General features: G+C 49.5%; 1 protein-coding gene across 1 annotated transcript in view; it reads right to left on the bottom strand.

The window, feature by feature from the left end:
* CUX1 (cut like homeobox 1) overlaps positions 1 to 21,851 on the bottom strand; it is a 339,593-nt gene that overhangs the window by 154,588 nt on the left and 163,154 nt on the right. Inside the window, exon 3 of the mRNA XM_046667235.1 lies at positions 21,789 to 21,836. Coding sequence (XP_046523191.1) covers positions 21,789 to 21,836 — 48 coding nt within the window. The remainder of the gene's footprint in view (positions 1 to 21,788; positions 21,837 to 21,851) is intronic.

Raw genomic sequence — 21,851 nt, 5'->3', positions numbered from 1 at the left:
TGGAAGAGGCATTGCCCGTCTCTGCCCATGGCCACGTGGCTTGTGGTGTAACAGCACCTTCCATGTGGGTGCCTCCCTGCCCCACTTGTGTCACGCTTGGCCATGTGAATTGCTTTGGCCAATGGAATGTAAGTGACAGTGCCAAATGCCACATCTGAGCTGAAGATTTAAGGGCCACTTCATGGGGTTTGGCTGCGGTGCTCTCTCTCTGTGGTGAGAAGAGCATGGCCTGACAGGAGCTGCTTTTTCCACTGGGATCTTCGAATGAAGACAACACGTGGTGCCAGAGCCTGACAGTCAAGTCAGCCAATGTGTAATGTGATGGAGAAGTAATCTTTTGGTGCCAGAGGCTACTGAGGTTTGGGGTTGTGGTTACTGCTGCATGATCTAGTTAAGCTAGGACAAGTCGTAAGAGGTGGTCAGATCTCTAAGACAGCACAGAGTAAAAACAGGGACCAACCAACCAACATTGTGAGGGCCAAAGGAAGTTTGTCTTGAAGCTTGACTGTTTACTTTTGCCAGGGGCAGGGCGAGGGGAAGACGGTATGATAAAGTAGAAAGGGCGCAGGGTTTGAAACCAGAAGACTGGGTTTAAGACACGCCTCCATCACGCATTTTGGAATAGTGACCCAGCTACGCACACTCTGCCTCTCTGAATTTGATTTTCTACGTCTAGGAAAAGGGAATGACGAGAAGGCCTGCCATGTGGGAGCCCTGGGAGAATCAAATGAGACGGAAGAGGCGACAGCAGTGTGGAGCTAGTCACAAGCTAGTGTTCAGTGCTGGTGATAATTACTGACCCATGATGTATTTAGAAGGAGAAACATCATGCAAATATCATCCAAATTAAGTGTCAAAATTTCGGAGGGTTGGTTAGAGGAGAATTCACACACTCACAGCATTAGCTATTGTACAAAAGAGATGGCCAGTTGGAAAAGAATTAACCTTTAAGATTGGCTTTTTTTTTTTTTCAGGAAGATTAGCCCTGAGCTAACATCTGCCGCCAATCCTCCTGTTTTTGCTGAGGAAGACTGGCCCTGAGCTCACATCCCTGCCCATCTTCCTCTACTTTATATGTGGGACGCCTGCCACAGCATGGCTTGCCAAGCGTGCCATGTCCGCACCCGGGATCCGAACTGGTGAATCCTGGGCCGCCGAAGTGGAACGTGTGCAGTTAACCGTTGCACCACCAAGCTGGCCCCTAAGATTGTCTCTTAAACAGCATCTACAGTGGGGCGCTACAGCTTTTTAGGGGTATGCTTATGTCTGAAAGTGACACCCTCTGCAGAAAATCCCTCACCCGCCTAAAACTCAGACATTAATGGGCTTGAGGCTTTGGGGGTTGTTATTCCAATTTTCTATAGGAGTCTCTAGATTTGCAGAGGAAGGAAATGTGGGAGAACAAGCACAAGCCTGAATTTTAACTGGAAGAGGCCTGCGTAGAATTGAAAAAAGGACCAAAGAGTGTAACATTTACAGATGTGTAAATCTCCCTTCCCCTCCAGCCTTGACACCGGACAGTCAAGAACTCCTGCTTGTTTGGCCTCAGAAATGCACTTCAGAACATGATCTCTTTCCCACCTTTGATGCTTCAGCCCTAACTGAAGCCCCCCTGACCTCCAGTTGGGACACCACAGACCAGTATCCAGTGGGTCTCCCTAGCTGTAGCCTCTTCTTGCCACAGAGCGTGATTTGTCCTCCACACTGGCCCTGGTTCACCGGCCCAGAGCCCAGAGAGAACTATATGGCCATCTTGCCATGCCCCTTCACGTCTCCGGGCCTTTACACACTCGGTCCTCTGCCTGGAATGCTCTTTGTCCAGGGACCCGGGGGAAATCCAGTTCTCCCTTCACGAGTTGGTCTAGGTGACGCCTCCTTCGTGGTGTCTGCCCCCGAGTTCCCCAGGCACAGCTGCTCACTCAGTCCTGTGCCACCTGAGCTCTCTGCAAATCCCTCTGTACCCACTTCCCACACCAGGCGACGATGACTCACGCGAGGAGCTTCCTCTCCATCACCCTGTGGTCTGGCCGGGGGCAGCGGCCCCTCCTCTCTTTACCCCCAGCACCTGGGTCTTAACACAGGTGGCTGCCCAGGAGTGTCTGTGAGTGAGTGAGAGTGTCTTCCAGGCAGAGACGGCTGCACCAGCCATGGGGTCCTGCAAGTCCTTCTTGAATTCTGCGCATTGGTTACTTCGGAAGATCGGAGTGGAGAAGGCAGGTTCCTACAATCGAGAGCTTTAAGAAAGCTTTTAATCTGCACCACAGTTCAGTCTAGTCTAAAAACTGAGGAGGCAGGAGAGCCGTGCTCTGACCTAATTCAGGGAAGACCACGCTGTCCTTGTCCGACAAGAGAACCCTGGTGAGGGGGCGTCAGTGGAGGAAGGAGAGTGGGAGGGCTCTGGGGCTGGAGAGGAACTGGCCAGGTGACGTCATCTCCGAAACGGAGAAAGTAAGGCCTCTTCATTAATTTCTGTAAGTATTAAAAAGGAATGTGTGCAAAGTGCCTACAACTGGGCCTGGCACTTGGTAAGCGTGTAATACTCTGTGGCTGTTATTATTACCCTGAATGCTCTGCTTGTACACTGTTGACCCCCAAATTCCTCTCAGGTGGCCTCAGTCTGTATGTCACACCACTGCACACTCACAATGAAAAGAATGCTGCTCAATTGCACCCTGGGGTACACTGATTGGGCTGCTGCAGGCGCCTGGGTGCTGCCCAGCTGGTCCACCCCATGGGCCACACACAGGGTGCCTTGTCACACCAGCTGTGAGGCACAGACACAGACAACAGCATGGACTTTTTACAAGGGCCTGGGTGTCACCAAAAAACTATGAAACAGAAAGACCGGTCTGGATGCTTGCCTAGTGCTGTGTGCTTTGAGGGGGAAAAGGCTCATCCTTCCAGGGTGTTGCCAGGGCCTTGCCACGCACAGGCGGTAGGCAGGACAGCGCCACACAGGGCCACGAGCCTGGATACAGCATCGGAGGAGGGCCGAGCCCAGCTCATAACACAGGTACACTACCGAGCCACTGAACCAACCTCTCTGTGCCTTAGCTTCTTCGTGTGCACAGTGGAGAGAATAAGTCTCAGGTGCCGTGAAGACTGAAGCCACGGCAGGACTTGGTGGATGGTGAGGGCGCCGCCACACGGGCAGCGCCACTTGTCAGATGCAGAAATTGACCAAGTCTCTCAGAACCAGGCCCCTAAGGAAGCCCGCCAAGGATACAGTGACACCCCGGCACAGCGCACTGGGGCTGGGCGTGGGGCCCGGGGCCGTCTGGTTGCTGGAAAGAATGTGTGCTTTGAAGAAACACATACTTGGCTTTGAATCCAGCCCTGGCACACACTTTCTAGATGATCTGGAGGCAGGTTACTTAAACTATTCAAGCCTTGGTCTCTTCATCTGTTTAGTGAGTAACTCCCTCCTTGCTGAGTTGTCATGAAAATGAAATGTGAGCACCTCCCACATCAAGCATCTGGCACAGTCTGGAGTGTACAGAAACCGAGTAAACATCAGTAACCTTCCCCAATAAATCCAAAGCCAGCATTCTCTTTCCACCACACCACAGGCTGTCCCCTCTGCTACCAAACCAAGCAGAAAGCCAAAATAAAGTCCTGGGGGCCAGGGACACTTAGACAACATTAAAGACATCACGGTGGCAACAGCACACTCAGAAACAAGCCACTAGCCTATGCCCTGGGAATTCACAAGCTAATGATTTAGAAACAAACAGACCTTTAATAGAATTTTCGAATCGATGGCTCTGCTGGACTACAGGCCAAGAAAGATCAGCAAGAGCTGCAGGGAGAGGAGAGAAGAGTTCTGTCTTGTTCTAGATCTGACTGCAGAAGTCTTTCAAGGGCAAAACATGATTTGAAGAGCCAGGTGGAATACCAGAAGTCAACACAGAATCGCCAAGGTCTTGTTCAAAACGGACGGAACACAGCCACCGCTTCGGAGCCCTAACTGGACCTGAATGCGGCCACGTAAAAGGAGCAGACGTGTGTTCGGAAGGAAGGCCACAGAGCACTGAGCCCGGCAATTCTCCTCTAAGTGCACGTCGTTCAGGCTGGGCCAAGCCCCAGGCCCGCCACTGCTGCAAGAGTTCTACGGGGGGACAAGAGAGGGTCCCAGGCGGAGGGAGCCCCTCCAGGAACACTGGCCACCACTGGAGTGATGTGGAGAGAAGAGAGTGGAAACGTGTGTGTGAGCCCAGCTGCCACCGCTGGCTTTGTTTTTAAGGTCACGTTCCATCATGACTTCCAACACACAGACGGAGTTCAGTGAGGAAGCATCACGTCCATGATGCTTCCCCCATTGCAGAAAACAGAACAGGATTTACTGGAATTCCCTACGCTGCTCCAAGCAGCGTGGGCAAATCCCCTAGGGCAGCTTCAGTTATGAAGGTGACGCAGTGTAGACCTGGGTAGTGACACAAAATCGCATCTTACATAAATTGATGCAAGTCTTCCTTAACTCTCCCCCAAGTTTCTAAGAGAAGAAAACTGGGGAAGTCCAGAAGACGGTGCCATGAAGGACGAGAGGGATGTGAGGCGACAGAGAAGAGCTTTGTGGCAGAGGACAGTATGAGAACAGCAAAGACGATAAAACAGCAACACGCATTTCTGTCTTCCTTTATGGTTGACAAAGCCCTGTCATGTCCATCGGACATTCCAGCTGTCAACATCCATCCGAAGGGCTGTGATGGGGAAGCAGGATCAGCTACCTTCTCTCGCCGCAGAGCACAGACCCAGAACCAACAGGTAGAAGCTGCAGGAAGGCAGATCAGAGCCTAACAGCGAGAAAACCTCCACAGACATCAGAGGGGGAACATGCCGGCTGCCTGTCTCACCTACTGGTTCGTTCGTTCCTTCACCTGGACAATAAAATCACTTAAGGAGTGGCTGCAATGTGCCAGGTGGTGTGCCATCCTATCCTCTGGAGCCGGAGCCTCCTGCTTCTCCCAGAGGGCTCAGGATGGGTGGTGACGTCTCCATACCCCCCAACAGGTAAATCACAACAGGGCCTGGGGAGGCTTCCCAAAGGATGAATGCCTACCTGAGGTTTTCGAAACACTATTCTTGTGAACAGATAATATATGTATAGACAGCGAAAAAATTTTAAAGGTATAAAAACATAAACAGTGTTGCACAATACAAGATCAATACACAAAAGTCAACTTTCTATACACAAGACTATACAGTCTTTCTATACACTAGCCAAAAACAATCTGAAGGTGAAATTAAGAAACGTTCATGGATTGGAAGACCTCATATTGTTAAGATGGCAAAAGTCCCAAATTGGTGTACAGAGTCAACGCAGTGCCCATCAAAATCCCAGCTGGCTTCACTGCAGAAATCGACAAGTTGATCCTAAGATTCACATGGAAATGCAAGGGGCCCAAAATAGCCAAAACAATCTTGAAAAAGTTGGAGAACTCACCAATTTCAAAAGTTACTACAAAGCTACATTAACCAAGACTGGGTGGCACTGCCACAAAGATAGACCCCAGATCAATGGAATAGAACGAGAGTCCAGAAATAAGCCCTCACGTATGGTGAACTGATTTTCAACAAGGGTGAAAAGGCAATTCACTGGGGAAAGACAGTCTTTCAACAGACAACACTGGGACAATCGGTTATCCACGTGCAAAAGGACACAGTGGGCCCCTACCTCACAGTGTCTACAGAAATTACCTCAAAATGAACTAAAGGCCCCAATGTAAGAGCTAAAACTGCAAAACTCTTGAAAGGAAACACAGGTGTAAATCTTTGCCACCTTCGCTATGACACCAAAAGCACAAACAACAAAATAAGAAAAGACAAATTGAACTTCATCAAATTTGAAACTTTCGTGCTTCGAAGGACACTATGAAGAAAACAAAGAAGACCCACAGAACGGAAGAACACTTTTGTAAATTATGTATCTGATAAGGGATTAGCATCCAGAATACATAAAGACCTCTTACAACTCAACAATAAAAAGACAAATAACTGAATTAAAAAACAGACATAGGATCTGAATACACATTTTTCCAAAGAAGATATACAAATGGCCAATAAGCACATGAAAAGACACTCAATATCAATAGTCATCAGGGAAATGCAAATCAAACCCCAACGGGATACCATTTCACACCCCTTAGGATGTCCATAATCACAAAGACAGGTAATGTTAAGTGTTAAGAGAGGATGGCGAGAAACTGGAACCCTCATACATCGCTGGTGGGAATGTAAAATGATGCACTTTGGAAAATAGTTTGGCAATTCCTCAAAATGTTAAATACAGAGTTACCATATTACTCAGCAAGTCCACTCCTAGGTACATACCCAAGACAAATGAAGATGCACATCTATGCAAAAACTGTATATTCATAGCAGCATTATTCATAATAGCCAAAAGGTGGGAAAAACCCAAATGCCTATCAACTGATCATGGATATATAAAATGTGGCATGTTCATATTCATTCATGGAATATTATTCAGCCATAAAAAGGAAGGAAGCACTGACACAAGCTAGAACACAGATGAATCTTGAAAATATTACGCTAAGTGAAAGCAGCCAGTCACAAAGGGCCACATATTGTGTGATTCCATTTATCTGAAACGCTAAGAATGGTCAACTCTATAGACAGAAAGTAGAACGGCTGCCGGGGCTGGAGGCGGGTGAGCGGGCAGTAGCTCCAATGGGTATGGGGTTTCTTTTCAAGATGATGGAAGTGTTCTGGAACCACAGAGTGGGGACAGTTATCCAACTTTGTGAATATACTGAAAACCATTTAACTGTAAAAAGAAAAGAGAACAAAACCCCCCCAAAACATAGAAGTATACAGTGAAAGGTGGCTTTTCTTCCCTTCCGTGTCCACCTGTCACCCAGCTGCCCGGCCTAAGAGGCAAAGACTCTCTTGTGCGTCTTTCCAAAAATACACATTTACAAGCATCTGAACACACACATTGTCTTCTTCTTCTTTTTTTCTTTTTAAACACACATGGTAGGATCTAATTGCTACTGTTCTGCTCCAAGGGGGCCCCACTCGACTCTCACCCCGAGTCCTGCACTCTGGGTCCTTGTGGTCACGCCCCACCCTCCACGGAGGTGAGTGGAATGAGTATTCAACTGAGCCCAAACATCTGGGTTCCAACCCGTGACCTGCTCAGTCCCTCTCCCATCTCGAGCGCTGTTGTGAGGCGTGTCTGTGCAGGTGGCTAACAGGCATGTGACTGAAAGTCCCTGGGGGTGGGCTCCTTCAGTCTGGGACACTTGCTGGAGGTGGTGAGTATGTAGATACAACAGCGCGGCTGTTGGCTGAGCACAACGGGGCTGGAGGGAGCCAAGCCTGGAGCCGGGGCCAGCGACCTCACCTCCAGGCACCCACGCTGCTCCTCAGACTCACTACTACCCTCCCACCTGGTCACGCTGGTTGCCAATAATGTCCCCGGCACAGGACAGTGGGGAAGGCTGTGGGAGATCACGGAAATGATGACTTGTAGACATAAAATGTGGTGCAAATAATTATTAGCAAAGAGAGCAGTGGCACAGACTGGAATAGACTCGGGAAAGGTGGAACACTCCATATTCAAGCACGAAAACTTCTCTGGGCTCTCGGCTATTATCAAACAGTCCCCGTGCTCCCGCCCCGGAGACACAGACACGGTCATGGTCCTCCTTTTGACCATCTGGGCCTTGGTGTCGGTTTCATTGAAGGAATTGCTGCATTAAATTGATGGAAGGTTACTAAAACCTAATTAACATCCAGACTGAGTTTTTCCAAGGGAAGAGAGATCTGCAGAAAATACCCTAATAATTTAAATTCCACAGTATTCAAATAAATACTATATGACTGAATATTACAAGTTGGATAATTTTAGTCCAGGAAAAAACCCTATTAGAACCAGTCTATTCTTACAGACAAATGCTACTTCTAATCCTCACTCAAATCTATTGCCACCAACCCCTCCCATTTATCACAGGAAGAAACAGAGGCACTGGGAGGTCAGCGGACTCGGTGAAAGTGAAGGCCAGTGGCAAGTCAGGCCTCAAACCTAGGCCTTATAACTCTTAGGTCCAGTGTGCTTATCTTCATATCACAACTGCCTCCTGACATCACATGATTCCCCGAATGGGGCTGGGAGTGTAAGAGGACAGAAGAAAGCGTCTGCATCAAGCATTTTTATCAAGTGTTAATTCTCCATCCATCCATCCATCCATCCATCCCTCCATCCATCCATCCCTCCATCCATCCACCCATCCATCCCTCCCTCCATCCACCCATCCATCCCTCCCTCCGTCCATCCCTCCCTCCATCCATCCCTCCCTCCCTCCATCCATCCCTCCATCCATCCCTCCCTCCCTCCATCCATCCATCCCTCCATCCATCCATCCCTCCCTCCATCCATCCCTCCCTCCATCCCTCCCTCCATCCATCCCTCCATCCATCATTTACTGAGGGCCTACTAGGTGCCAAGCACTGTGCCGTGTCAGGGTACAGATCCTGCTCAACTGTTAAGCTCCAAGAAAGCAGTGGAGTGTTACTGGCTCACCGCCACATACCAGAGTCTAGCTCAGGTCTAGTCCGGCACACAGCAGATGTTCAGTAAATACTCACCGCATGAAACAATGAACGAGTAGACCCTGTTCTCAGAAGCCTATGGTCTGGAAGGGGACACTGACATAAAGAGTGTGACATAATTCAGTGTGACCAGGGCCACAGCCCAGCCATGAACAGAGTGGAGCAGCTGAAGATGGCATGGGGGCCCCTGCCGAGGTGACCCCTACTCAGCTGGCAACAAGGTCACCTGGTGGCTCCATTGGGGTGGGTGCTCTGACACAGAACCTGTTTCCCGAGCTGTCAAGGAGCAGAAGGCAATGGGCAACTTGTGGGGCTCCCTCTGGGCATTGGCACGAGTGCCTTCATCACGCAGGACCTTGAATTTCTTACCTGTGACCCTCTGGTCTCTAGAGCCTCACGTTCTGAGTCGACTCTGCCAAGACATCATGGTGCTAATTTATTCTAGAGCTCTCTGAGCTCCCTCTTCCCCATCCAACTCAACAAACATTCCCCAGGTACCCACTGTGTGCCAGGCACTGAGAGACCAGAACCCCGGTGCCCCTCCTCAGGAGCAGGGTGTGCTGCTGAACCCTCAGGGAGCCCGGGTTCAGGGGTGCCTGAGGTGGGTCCTCCGGCAGAGGCATGTGAAAGCGGAGGAGGGGCCAGCACACGCGAGGCCGCCTGTAAACATCCAAGGACTCTACCGCTGGTTACCAAGAGGATGTTAAAAATAATTATCTACCGAAAATATTAGATTTGCTCTGGATTGTTCATTACATGCAATGGCTTAATAGGACTTTTATTGAATAGCTGCAGAGCTCTGGGCCGAAATCAATTTGCCGTACGTTCAGAATTTTGAAGCATGCTGTTGACTTCCACAACACGGAGCAATTTGTAATCGCTTTGGCTCGCTGTTGTTTTCCAAGCTCCTGCTACATCACAAGCATTTATTTCTGACCACAAAATTACATTTATTCAACAGAAAGCAGCTCTGGGTCTTTAAGAGGTTAACTTCTGGAGAGCTTGGCTGCTGTCCAGCCCCCGGCGGAGGCGCGGCGCGGGCGCGGTGGCACATGGCGGTGGCGGTGGCGGCAGCGCCGGGCGGGCGGCCGTGATTAATAGACTGCTGAGTGGGTCCCTTTCCACATGCACACGGCTCGCTCCCCTGCTTCCATAGATCATGGGCTTAGCCTCAACATATCTGACTGAAATTGAATTTGGCTTCTCTCTCAACCGTTCATTTCCTATGTTATGCAAGGTTATATCCTTTTCTGCATGAGCAGAAGCAAACCAGCTGCAGCTTTGCAGGAGAAAATGTGTTTTCAATTAGGAAGCTGGCCTGAAAGCTGAACCACAGTCCTACTGCTCCCCTAATTGAGCCGTCATGGAAGACACTGTATTCACCGGGCCTTCGGAGTTCACTGTAAGGAAATTAACACACCCCGTCACTGTCACTGCCACGACCACGACAACGGCCACCACCGTCACAACTACCCCATGGGTGCAAAGGCCCAAGAGTCTGAAGATGGTCTTGCTGGGTGAGAAGGAAGTGCCCCCGGGAACTGGGTCAGACAGCCACTATGTTGGGGTCCCTGGATGCCAGCCCGTGCTCCAGCCGGAGCTGCAGAGTGTCCTCAGGGGGCCCGGTCCACTCCGTGCTCACCTGTCAGGGACACTGGGCCCCAAATCGCAGATGGCTCTGACGCCCTGGGAGGGGAAGCAGCCTTCTTTTCCTCGTGTTGAGCCTCACCCACAGCACTCAGTGAGCACTGAACAGGGCAGGAGATGAGAGGGAGAGAGAAATTCAGCTAAGAACACCCGACTAACCCAGCTCGGGAAGGCAATGCAGCTGATTGACGCAAAGTCTAGGAGAAGACGCAGGCCCTCGAAAGGAAAAAGTGAGAAACAGGCTGGGATGCACAGGAACAGGAACGAAGGAGGCAGACTTCCAGTTGGGTCTTAAAGGATGGAAATGCTTTTTGTAGGTGAGGAAGAGCAGAAGGTTGTAATAACAGAGGCGTGACTTTAGGAAAAGGTCAGAGACAGGAAACCACCAGGCATGTTCAGGGGACAGCAAATAGACCAGTTTGGCCAGAGCACAAGCCAAGGACGTGAAGCCTGGAAACAGTTGAAAGATGAAAGTTGAAGATGCTTGTGTGGGCGCAGGCACAGAACTTGGCCTAGAGGAAGTGCCCTTGGAGGGAACCTAGCCCAGTGGTTCCTACAGCCAGCTACGGCTGAGAGTCAGTGCGGACTTTGTAAATGATAGACTCCTGGGTGCCACCCCGCCTGCTGTATCAGAACCTCGGGGGGAGGAGCCCAGGGAGCGGAATTTCTGGAAACATGTGGGTGATTCTCATGCAGCCAGTTGGTCCATCTGAGGACCAGCTTTAGGAGCCATCCATCTGGTCCAGTCTTCTCTAATACCACCCCGCCCACGACACTTCATGCAGCGCTTGCTAAGTGCAGGCACGATGGAGACACGAATATTATGCATGTGTGTGTGCATGTGCGCACACACACCGTTCCTACTCTCTAGGTTTCAGAAGCCTACAGCTTAGTACAGGGCAAGTTATCCTGTGTTCCAAGAACCAAAATATAAAGGCAGAATGTCTTCAGGTCAAAATCCAAAGGGAGATGCAGACGAAGCCCTCCAGCGACGTGCAGGGGATGCAGGTTTCTGGCGGGGGTGTCTGGGGACGACCTGGAGGCTCTGGCACATGGCTTGGGCCCTGAAGCAGAATAGGTATGAGCTGACCATGTCCCTGACAGGTGGTCCTCAGCCCTTGCTTGAACACTCCCAGAACAGGGTGACAAATAGAAATGGCAAGCAATAGGATATATCGGAGTATATGAGGAAGACATTTGGTGTAAACCTAATTCGGCCTGACTTTGTTTTTCCAAAAGGGCCTGACATGGTCATCAAGCATGCATTGCATATCTGCTTTAAACATTTACTGTGGCAAGAAACAAATGGCCTTAAGATAAAGGTGCAACTTCCCCCCACATTGGCATTTCCTTAAGGATAAGCATCTTTCCTTAGGCTAGGAACTGATTGCCGTGCTCACCTTTGACCACCCAGCCCACCTGTGACCACCTAGCTCGAGACAACAGACCTGCCACCCTGCTGTATTCACCGAGACAGCAGACCTACCTGCAGTTTCCACCAATTGCCGTGCCGACAGAGCAGTCTCGCGACTATTGTAAAAGGGACATTTCAATCTTATGTGAAACATCCTGTTTGGGGGTATATAACCACTCTGTGCACCCCACTTCTTCAGTGCCCTTTCTTCCTTCAGGAATAAAGGCCCCGGGCCATGGTCCTCAGATTTTAGCTCAGAATAAACTCTCCCAAATTTTCATTTATAGATTGGTTATGGATTATTTTCGTTGACAGGGGAAACTCACTGCCTTAGATGGTGGCTCCTCCTTCTTGAACAGCTCTAATTGCCAGAAAATGTCCCCTTCTGTTCTGCCGATGACAGTCAGCCCAAGCACTAGTGTGCTGAGGCACACCGGACTTCAGGGCTCTGGGGCTCCCTGTTGACTATCGTGCTCATGCATTCATTTTACAGAGGAGGCAAGTCAGGCCAAAAGAGGCCTGGGAGCGGCCCGAGGTCACGGGAGAGTGAGCGGCAGCGCCTGGGCTGGCTCCCAGGCCTCGAGCTCCCTGTGCAATGTCCTCTGGAGGAGAGCACACAGACACCCTGGCTTTATTTAGACGTGGCCTTTAGATGTGAACACTTAAATACATTACAGTGCAACAGATGTGGGCCACAGGACACCCTCAAAACTCCTCGTCACTTTTAACTGATTCCTGGAGTTCTTACCCAACTTAATCCATTTCCTCTATCATTTGATTATAATCTGTCAGATGGCCCTGCAAGTGTGCATGGGGCCTTTCCTTCCGCCACACTCAGACCTCTGCTTTGGTCTAGAGTCTCTCAAAGAAGCTTACCAGCATGGCCCACGAGCCCCCTGTCCCCCAGCCCTCTCGGCCTTCTTTCCACCTCCCGGTCATCCCAGCACTGTCCCTCCTCGGAGCCTTGGCACCTGCCCCGCTCCACCTGACACTCATTCCCCGGCTCTGGGCATGGCTGCTCTTCTCATCACTTCGGTCTAACCTCACCTCAACGTCCCCTCCTGGGAGAGGTCTCCGTGACGCCTGTCTCTGAAGAAGCCACCTGCTCCTTGGTTCGACTCCACTTCCCCCCTCACCTCCCTCACAGCACCTGTCCCCATCTGACATCACTTTTGGCATTTCCTGTATATTTCCCTCCACTAGCACACAGGCTTCAAGGTAGCAGGGGCCTTGTTGACTGTATCCACAGCTACAGCCTTAGCTCCGATTGGCCCAGAGCTGTACACAGTCGGCTCTCAAGAGGGTTTTACTGAATGAAGAAATGAACAGATATCAGAGAGTAAAACTCAGCATCAGAGGCCGTGTGGGGTTTCCCATAGCCTGACCGCGGCTCTGAAGACTGCTGGTGTGTTATGCGTACAGGGACCTCCACTCAGTACAATGGGAAGTTTCAGATGGTTATCTGGTCCCTCAGGGGGGCCGTGTTGGCTACTGACACAGGGATGAAGCCACGGTCTGCAGTTAACTTGGGCCGCAGCCCTGCAAGGGGCGCGGTCAGGGAGGGTCTGCACAGTCACGGATACTTACATACATGTGGGACAAGGCCCGGGGCACCAGAGTCCATACAGGAGGGACTGCTCAAAAGGGGTGGGGTGCCTAAGGTGCGTGTGCAAAGCATTTTATACAGATGAACGTCACTTGTCCTTACCAGTGACTGCGGGGGTTGACTGATGATGGAGGGGCAGAAGGCGTCGCCTCCTCACTCCCCAAGCAGTGTCAGAGTGCCACAGCCTTGGAGAATGTGGCTGGGTGCCGACAACCCCAGTCCTGCCATCATCGCCTGGGTGACTCTGGGTAGCTGACTTACTCTCTCTGGCCTTAGTGTCCTCATCTGTAAATGAGGATGCTGCCTCCCCCACTCACCCATGGACACCTACTGTATGCTCACCAGGGCCAGCTACTGGTACAGAGAGGAGGCCGATGCTGACACAGAAAACCTAGAGAGGGCGGTGGCCCCAGCAAAGTCACAAACACAATGAGAGGAGTGCTCTGAACAAGAGGAGGAGGTGCTGCAAGAGGGAGAGCAGACGGCCTTGGTCTGGACTGACGGTTGGAGGCCTGTTCGAGGGCATGACATCTGAGTTGAGCCCTGCTGGATGAGTCGGAGAGAGCCAGACAGAGGGCTGGGGGGGACAGCGTGGGGCTGCGAGGTGAGCTGTGGCCCGGCCAGGGCACCCTGAAGGCCAAGGTCAGAGCTTGTGTTTGCTTCCAGGGCACTGAGGAGCCACGGAAGGCCTGTAAGCCAGAAGTGACCCGACCCAGGCTGATGCTCGGAGGAAAGGCAGGCGTGGAGTGGAGACAAGCTGGAACAGAGACCAGCGAGGGAACCACTGAGACAGTCTCAGCGACACACAATGGCTGTGGACAGGATGCGGGTGGCAGGGATGGAGAGAATCGGGCAGATCTGAGTAAGCTGTGGAGGTCGGATGGAGGAATGGGAGCCCACGGGAGAGAAGAGGCTGTCCCAGATGCTAACTTCCAGCTGAGGCGGCTGGGGGCCTGGGGAGCTGTTCCTGAGAGGGGAAAGCATGGAGAGGAAAGCTCAGCAGGCGTGGAAGCTGGAGAAGGGGAGGTGGCTGTGCCTTAAGAGTCCTTTCCTGTTTCACACCTGAGAGGCAACAGCAAACAGGCCGTCTCCTGTGAGCTTGGAACCCGAGAGAGAGAAATCAGAGGATTCGGCATATAGAAACTGAGAGATTACACGGCAAAGAACGCCATCATTCAGACGGCTGAATGAAAAGAAGGAGCTGCCCAAGGAGACCAACAGGGAAAAACCAGAGGGCTCCACATCACAGGACGTCGACAGAAGAGAATACACCCAGAGAGGAGTTGTCCGGTTGGCTGAACGTTGATGAGGTGAGAGAGCTGAGGACGGAGACAGTCAAAGGACAGTGGGGCAGGCGCCAGGTTGGGGGGTTGGAGAACAACGGTACACACACAGGATGGAGATGGCGCTTCGGAGAAGCTTGGCCAAGAGGGCTAGGGGACAGATGAGGCGCATGTGCTGTCTCAGGATGGAACCTTCTAGCGCTTGGAGGAATGCTGACGGGAACAATCCTGGAAGTGGCAGAGACTGAAGATCCAGGAGACGGGATGACTGCCAACTGTGGCTCCTGAGAAAGCCAGAGGAGGCGGGCCCCCAAGCCCACATGGAGGGACTGGTGTGTGAGGATGGGGCACCTCCTCCCCCAGTGAAAGCCAGTGGGGAAGACAGATACAGCTCTGGGGGCCCTGTGACAGGAAGGTCAAGGCAGCAGCACCCTGCCGGTGTCGTGAAGACGGGGCAGCACATGCTTGAGAAGCACCTGGCACCCGCTCGGACTAGTTAAGGGTCCCACAAACACCATGTTGAACATGATTACAGATGCGCATCCCCCTCAGCCTTCTCGAGTGCACGGCCTCAGCGGAGGCCTCCATTCATCTGGAGATTAAAATTTATCATAGATGAAATGCAAAGAGAAGGAAAAAGATAATCTTCAGCTTCTGACACGCACAAATAGGATTATGTAGCGACAGCCTTGTAAGCATGATTACTTCTTTTCGAAAGAAACAGTTCACACTTACAAAAGAATATATAAAGTATAAACAACAAAATGAACCCATGGGTAAGAACCTTCCCACGACCTCTGAAAGCTCCTCTGCACCTGGCTATGACAAGCTCTCCTCTGAATTTCCTCCTTACCCTTTGCTTTATGGTTTTATGACATCCGTACCCCTGAGCGACATCAGCTTGGTGTTGCTCATCTCTGCATTCTGTTCCTTCTCCCCCTCGTATGGATATGCCACTCTTCACTTACTCCTCCTCCTGCTGATGCCAGCTGGGCTGTTTCCACCTGTTCACTCTTTTCGCACACTCCTGAACTTGTTTCCCGTGGCCCACGGGTGAGTTTATTTATGGCACACAGGAGTGGAAGTGCTGTGCCAAGGCGTGCGCTTCCTCAGCTTTAGTGTCTGAGGCCAGACTGGTTTGTGAATAGGTTACACCAATTTACACTCCTATCTTGATTTCTGAATTTTGGCCAACTTGGTAGATATGAATAAGTTGCATTTAAATTATTTAAATTTGCGTTTCCCTGATTATAAGGTTGAGCATCTTTTCATACATTTATTGACCATTCTGACTTTCTCTTCTGAGAATGCCATTCATGGCTCTTGCCCATTTTCCTACGAGGATATTTGTCTTTTTCTTATTAGCAGGTAAAAGCTGTTTATATTTTCTGAAAACTAATCCTTTGTCAATTACGTGTGTGGCAACTATTTCCTCCTGGTTTGTGACTTGCGGCCAGGGATACCACACCTATGATCTGTTCACAGTGCGGCCCTAGGGGCACCATTCACCTCAGAGGCATTTGATGTTTGTTATTTATGAGAAAGATTCAGACAGGTTTGAATCTTTACGACAAGTTGCCAAGAGAGAATGTAAAATGTCTTGAGAATTAAGGTGGAGCCTTTTTCTGGTTCACAAGAAAGGGAGAACTGAGCTAGCAGTGCCCTGGGCTGATCTCTTCACTTTCTCTAGGATGTCCTTCCATGAAAAAAAAAACCCACACAAGGTTTTACTTTTAAATTTTAAGGTAGTTGAACATAACAATTTCTTCCTTTACGGTTTCCTGTTTAAGAGATCCTACCCAACCCAAACTCATCACAATCTATATTTTCTTCTAAAGGGTTTAAAGTTTTGCCGTAAGTCTTCACCTGTTCTTTAAGTTCACATATGGTGTGAGGTAGGGATCCAATTTCATTTAATTCCATAAGGACAACCAATTGTCAGAGGACCATTTACTGAAAAGTCCACCCTTTCCCCACTGACCTGCAGCGCTATCCGCGCAGTACATTTGGCTTCTATACATGCACAGGCCAGGTCCTCATTTCTTTATTCTGTTCCATTGGTGTTTGGATCCATCCCTGTGCCAATTACCGTAGCTTTGATAATCTGGTGGGGCAAATCCTTCATCTTGTTCTTATTTACTCTTATGTTCACCTTTATCCACACTAGCTCTTGCATATAAATTCTGGAATCAGCTTTTCGAGATTCATAAAAAATCCTGTTGCAATTTTCACTGGAACTACAATTATTCACTCTATAATCAATTTGAGGGAAATTGGCATCTTTATTAATCGTGGGAATTTCTATCCTTGAATACTTTCTCTCTTTCCATTTAAACCTTCCTTAATATCCTTCAATATAAACGTTATACTTTTCTCCAGAAAGAGTTCCTACCCATTGTTATATTTACTTCTAGGTACCCTTTATTGTTCGCTGCTATCTCAGTGGTAACCTCTTCCACTGTGCTGCTGGCATAGAGCTATGTAATTACTTTCATATATTGATTCTGTATCTAGCAACCTTGTTACATAATTGAGGCTCACTTGAAAAATGACAGTTTCATTTCTTCTGTTATAAGACTTATACTTTATTTCTCTTTCTCCTCTTCGCTGCTGGCTAAGACTTCCAGTACAATGTTAAAGAAAAGCAGCGACAGCAGGCCTTCTCTCTCCTTCCTGATTTTAAAGAGAATGTTTTTAACGTCATCGAGTATGATGATCGATGTAGGTTTTGGATAAATACCTTTTCCCAGATTAAAGAAGTTCCCCTCTATTCCTAATTCGCTGGTAGTTTTTATCATGAATGAATGCTGAATTTTATCAAATTCTTTTCCTATAACTGTTGAGATAGTTTTTCCCTCTTTAATCTGTTAATCATATTAATTTGCATTAATAAGTTTTCTAATGTTAAAGCAAATAGCATTCTTGGGATACACGAATCGTGATGGATTCAATTTGCTAATACTTTTTAAAGGACTTCTGCATATGTATTCATAAATAAGACAATTTTAACTTTCCTTTCTTGTACTGTTCTAGTCTGGTTTTGGTATTGAGGTCATACTTGCCTCATAAATGAGTTAGGAAGCGTTCTCTCTTTTTCTATTTTTTGAAGGAGTCTGCAAAAGATTAGAACTGTTTCATGGATGATGGATAAGTCTCTCACAAAACTGTTTAGAACGTGTGGGAATAGTTCTGCAATAGTTAGAAGGCTAGTCATGGTTTCCACTCTTCTCTACTCAGCTTAGGTTCATTATAGAAATCTAGAAATGTGTCTGTTTTGTCTAGGCTTTAAAATTTATTGGCATAAAAATGATTGCAATATTCTCTTATTATCTTTTTAATTTTCGCTGCAGCTACAAAGTTATCCCCATTTCCATTCCTAACCTTTTTTTTTCTTGATTAGGAAGGTTGTTTGTCTATTGTAGTAGTCTTTTCAAAGAACCAACTTTTGGGCTATTTCTCTCTTGGGTCTTTGTTTTCTTTTTCATTCTTATATTTTTCATCATTATTATTAATTATATGTATTATTTCCCCCTCTCTATTTTCTTTGAGCTTATTCTACTGTACTTTTAGAACTTTTTAAGCTGGACGCTTAGCTCATGGATTTTCAGTCTTTTATTTTCCCTCTAATATAAGCACCTAAATTACTTCTTAAGAGGATTTTTCTCCTTAAGGACACTTGGTTTAAGCACCAGCTTGCCTATAGCCAAGAAGGGAGAGCCTAAGCCAATTTTCTAGCCCCTCGACCTTCTAGACCAGGACCCTTCTCAGGGAGAGAAACAATGAGGGGGGGAGACATTTGAAAGACTTAGCATTTTCCTAGAGAGGACGACTGTCACTTCCCTGAAGGGATTGTCTTAATTACTGGACTAAAATAAGCCTTACATTGGATTGACCATTTCGGTTATTCCTCCTTCCTGTACCAATCAGCCGTCTGGGCTAGTGGAACACACCAGCTTAGGTATAGCAACTAACAGTTATTTACTAGTTTCTTCTAAAGGTATTTCCTGAACCTCTCTTCCGGGGTCCCTTTCACCTTATTAACAACCCAAGAAAGGACAGAGGCAAAAATATTTTAAAAGCTGCCTCCAGAGGAACCCCACTGTTCAACCGTTTATTCAGTAACCATTTCTGAGAGCCCAAATACTTTTTAGCTCCAGTTGCTATGTCGGGTGCTGGGAATATGATGGCCAACAGACAAGACACAGCGGCTGCCTTCACACACTTACAGACTAATGGGGAACAGAGACAAAGTGACAGGTGGCTCTCAGGCACAATGACAAATGCTGTCACCAGTAGCACAGGGTGCAACGGAAGCACATAGTAGAGGGGACCTGGCCTATCCCTTGGGGCTCAGGGAAGACCTTCCTTGAGGAAGTGACACCCAGGCTGCAGTGAGCCAGGTAAAGCAGAAGGAAGAAGGAGCAGTTCAGGAAGGAGGTCAGCCCGTGTGAAGGCTTGGAGGCCAGCGAGGACGCCCAACACGCAAGGGCCTGACAAATCCAGAATGGCTGTGTGTCCAGCGATGGGGTAAGTAGTGAGAGGAGTCTAGAAAGGTAAGCTGTCACTGAATCGTGCGGGTCTCACAAACTACAGGAAGGAAGATGTCTGGAGTGACACTGAACCACAAGAAAACACTGTGGGGGGTAAGCGGTACCCTGGGCAGGTCAACGCATCCCATGGCATCATATGTACCACACCACAAAGACACGTTCCTGCAGAAACTCTGCGAATTTCTTGCTGTCTGAAAACTTCATTTTATTTTGTTTTGTTTTTCCTTTTGGGGAGCTCAAATAGGGAAGTCATCTATACAAATTCTGGGGCAAGGAACATGTTTTCACTAACACCGTACATGTTTCTAAGAGAAACTCAAGCACCTTGGGACGAGCTCAAATAACAGACCCCAAAAATAAAATCACACTCTGCAGACACTATTGAAGATCCAAGAAGAAGCCTCTGATACAGAAGGAGGCTTTCTAGAAAAGTCGGCTGACTGGGTCCTGCCCCATCTACGCACCGAGACCTGCTGTGTTCCGGCCTCCACACCGGAAACTGCCCCTGCCTGTGAGGCATCTGGCTTCGGTCACCCTCCGCCAGGAAAGTGCAAAGTCACAAACAAGGAGGGTTTCGTCTCTTTTACTTAATTAGCTTACTAGAAAGCACAAGTTATTTAATGTAAATATAGCAATTAGCAGAGACTTGGCAAACATTAATTAATGGTGCTATAAAAATATTTACTTTTCAAATAGCCTTTAAAAAACTGGGCAAATGGGGAGTCTAGATGTCTCTCAGGCATTTCAAATTTAATATATCCAGAACTAAAGCCAGTATCCCATCTAGAATGTGGGATAATCTATAAGATAACTGGCTTAGATTCTTAATAAAATCCACAAAACTCAACGTAATAAAAAACAATAACAAAAGTGAGAGGGGATGGAGAGAGTGTTCTTTATTAAGAGAAAAAATATATATATATACACATATCTCCCCCTAAATGCAATGCACGACCCTGATGGGACCCTGATGGGGTGGGGCGGCTACAACAGACGTTTTGGGGATCACTGGGGGAATGTGATTTTGGACTCAATATCAGATACCATGGGTTAGTGTCACCTTCCCAGGTGTAATTCTCGGGGTTCCTGTGGAAATGTCGGGAACGCCCTCGATTTCAGGAGATGGACGCACGTGTTTAGGGCACGCAGCAACTTACTTTCCAATGTTTAGCAAAGGGGTGGGGGGTGGAGCGGGCAAACGTGGGAAAATGTGACCAAGTGGTGAGTCTGGTAAAGGGGCTCAGGTGCTCAGCATATGGCTCTGTCTACTGTATGCAGATCTGAAATTCTTCAAAAAGGAGGAGAAACAAGCAAACAAAAAAGCACACTGAGTGGTTTCGCTAGGGAAATACAAAGCCGGTGGGCCTCACAAGATCTGCTGAGCAGGTGGCAGAAGGGGTCAGACAGTGTGGGGCGGGGTAAGGTGACAGTCTGACTCTCAGAATGAGGGCCTGGAGGTGTAACTCCGAGGAAAGGGGAATCGAGCCCTTCCCAGACGCAGCCTCGACAACCCCTGTGCCTTACGGAGCTACGCACGGGGGCGTCCTGGGCAGGGCCCGGCTGCCCGTTTTACCAGCTTCGGCCATCACAGTGGTCCCTCACCGTCCCAGCCCCTCCGCTCGCCTCCGCTGCAGTCTCCCGGACCAACCTTGTTCCTTCCCTCGTCCTCTGCTGTCCCTGTGCGCTGAAGAATGTGCCAAACGGCAGCCCCCCGGCCTCTTCCTCTGCAGCCCTGGGCCCAGACTCCAGCCCCTGCAGCCCCTCTGCCCGCCGCCTCCCGTCGCTCTGGAACTCGCCACCTCCCTTCCCGGAACCCCGCCCCTTCCCCGTGCTGTGAATCGCATAGCTGCAAGAACATACAATTCCTAAGATGCCACCAATATGGGTTCTTCACAGACCTTTCAAAAGCTCGCTCCCTCTTCTGAGCATTCTTACTACTTCATCTTTCCAACAGGAGCAGCTCAGACCGAGAGCCAAGAACTCCCAGCAGGAACAAACTTTGCGCGTTTCTGCAGTTCACCGAGTCGCTGCGCAGAGGGCTGAGGAGGAGCTGGAGCGTCACCCGCCTCGGCCGCCTGTCCGCTCCGTGACACCACTCCCACCACCAGCAGCCAGGGCACACGTCGCAGACAAGCGGCCGCCGCCTGCCGTCCTGCCTAGGCCTCCTTGGGAAGGACCCACGAGAAAACCTTTCCTTAGATAGAGCTCCGACTTACTCGGCGTGGCAGCTCCCTGTGCTCTGTGTCTTAAGCCTCATCGAGTGAAACTCCTCTTGCCCCAGCAGCCATGCGGGAAAGCACCAGACTGCTCCACTCCCTCCCCTCCACCCGGGGGGCCTGATGGTGGCGGCGGCCCCAGACCAGCTGGGGGACGGGGAGCTTGAGGAGGTCGGAGAACTCCTACAGGCTGCGGTCTGAACAGGCCTGGTCCACCATGAGGAGGGCGACCACACCGGCCCCTTCGCGCCTCAATCCACCACACTGTCTGACATTCTGGACACGGCCTCGCCTTCCAGCTGGGCTCCAGTGAAGAAGACCCAGTGGAACCATCACACTGAGAAGCACAGAATCTGCGTGACGTCGGGCCGATGCAGCTGGGGAGGCTCCACCTGGGTAAGCACCTTCTGTCAGTGGCATTTATTTAAGGAGAATAAAAAGGAGGCGCAATGAACTATTATGCAGGGTGGCTCAGGATACGAAATAAATATAAAGGCTTACCTCCCCTTGGAAGCTCTTCAGCAGTGGCGCTACCTGCTTGCGCAAATCCTGGAGTGAGAGCCG

Source organism: Equus quagga, chromosome 7 (genome assembly GCF_021613505.1).
Source record: "Equus quagga isolate Etosha38 chromosome 7, UCLA_HA_Equagga_1.0, whole genome shotgun sequence".
NCBI classification, from domain to species: domain Eukaryota; kingdom Metazoa; phylum Chordata; class Mammalia; order Perissodactyla; family Equidae; genus Equus; species Equus quagga.
Note: the sequence above shows the minus strand (reverse complement) of the source record. Positions and strands in the feature narration are given on the sequence as shown.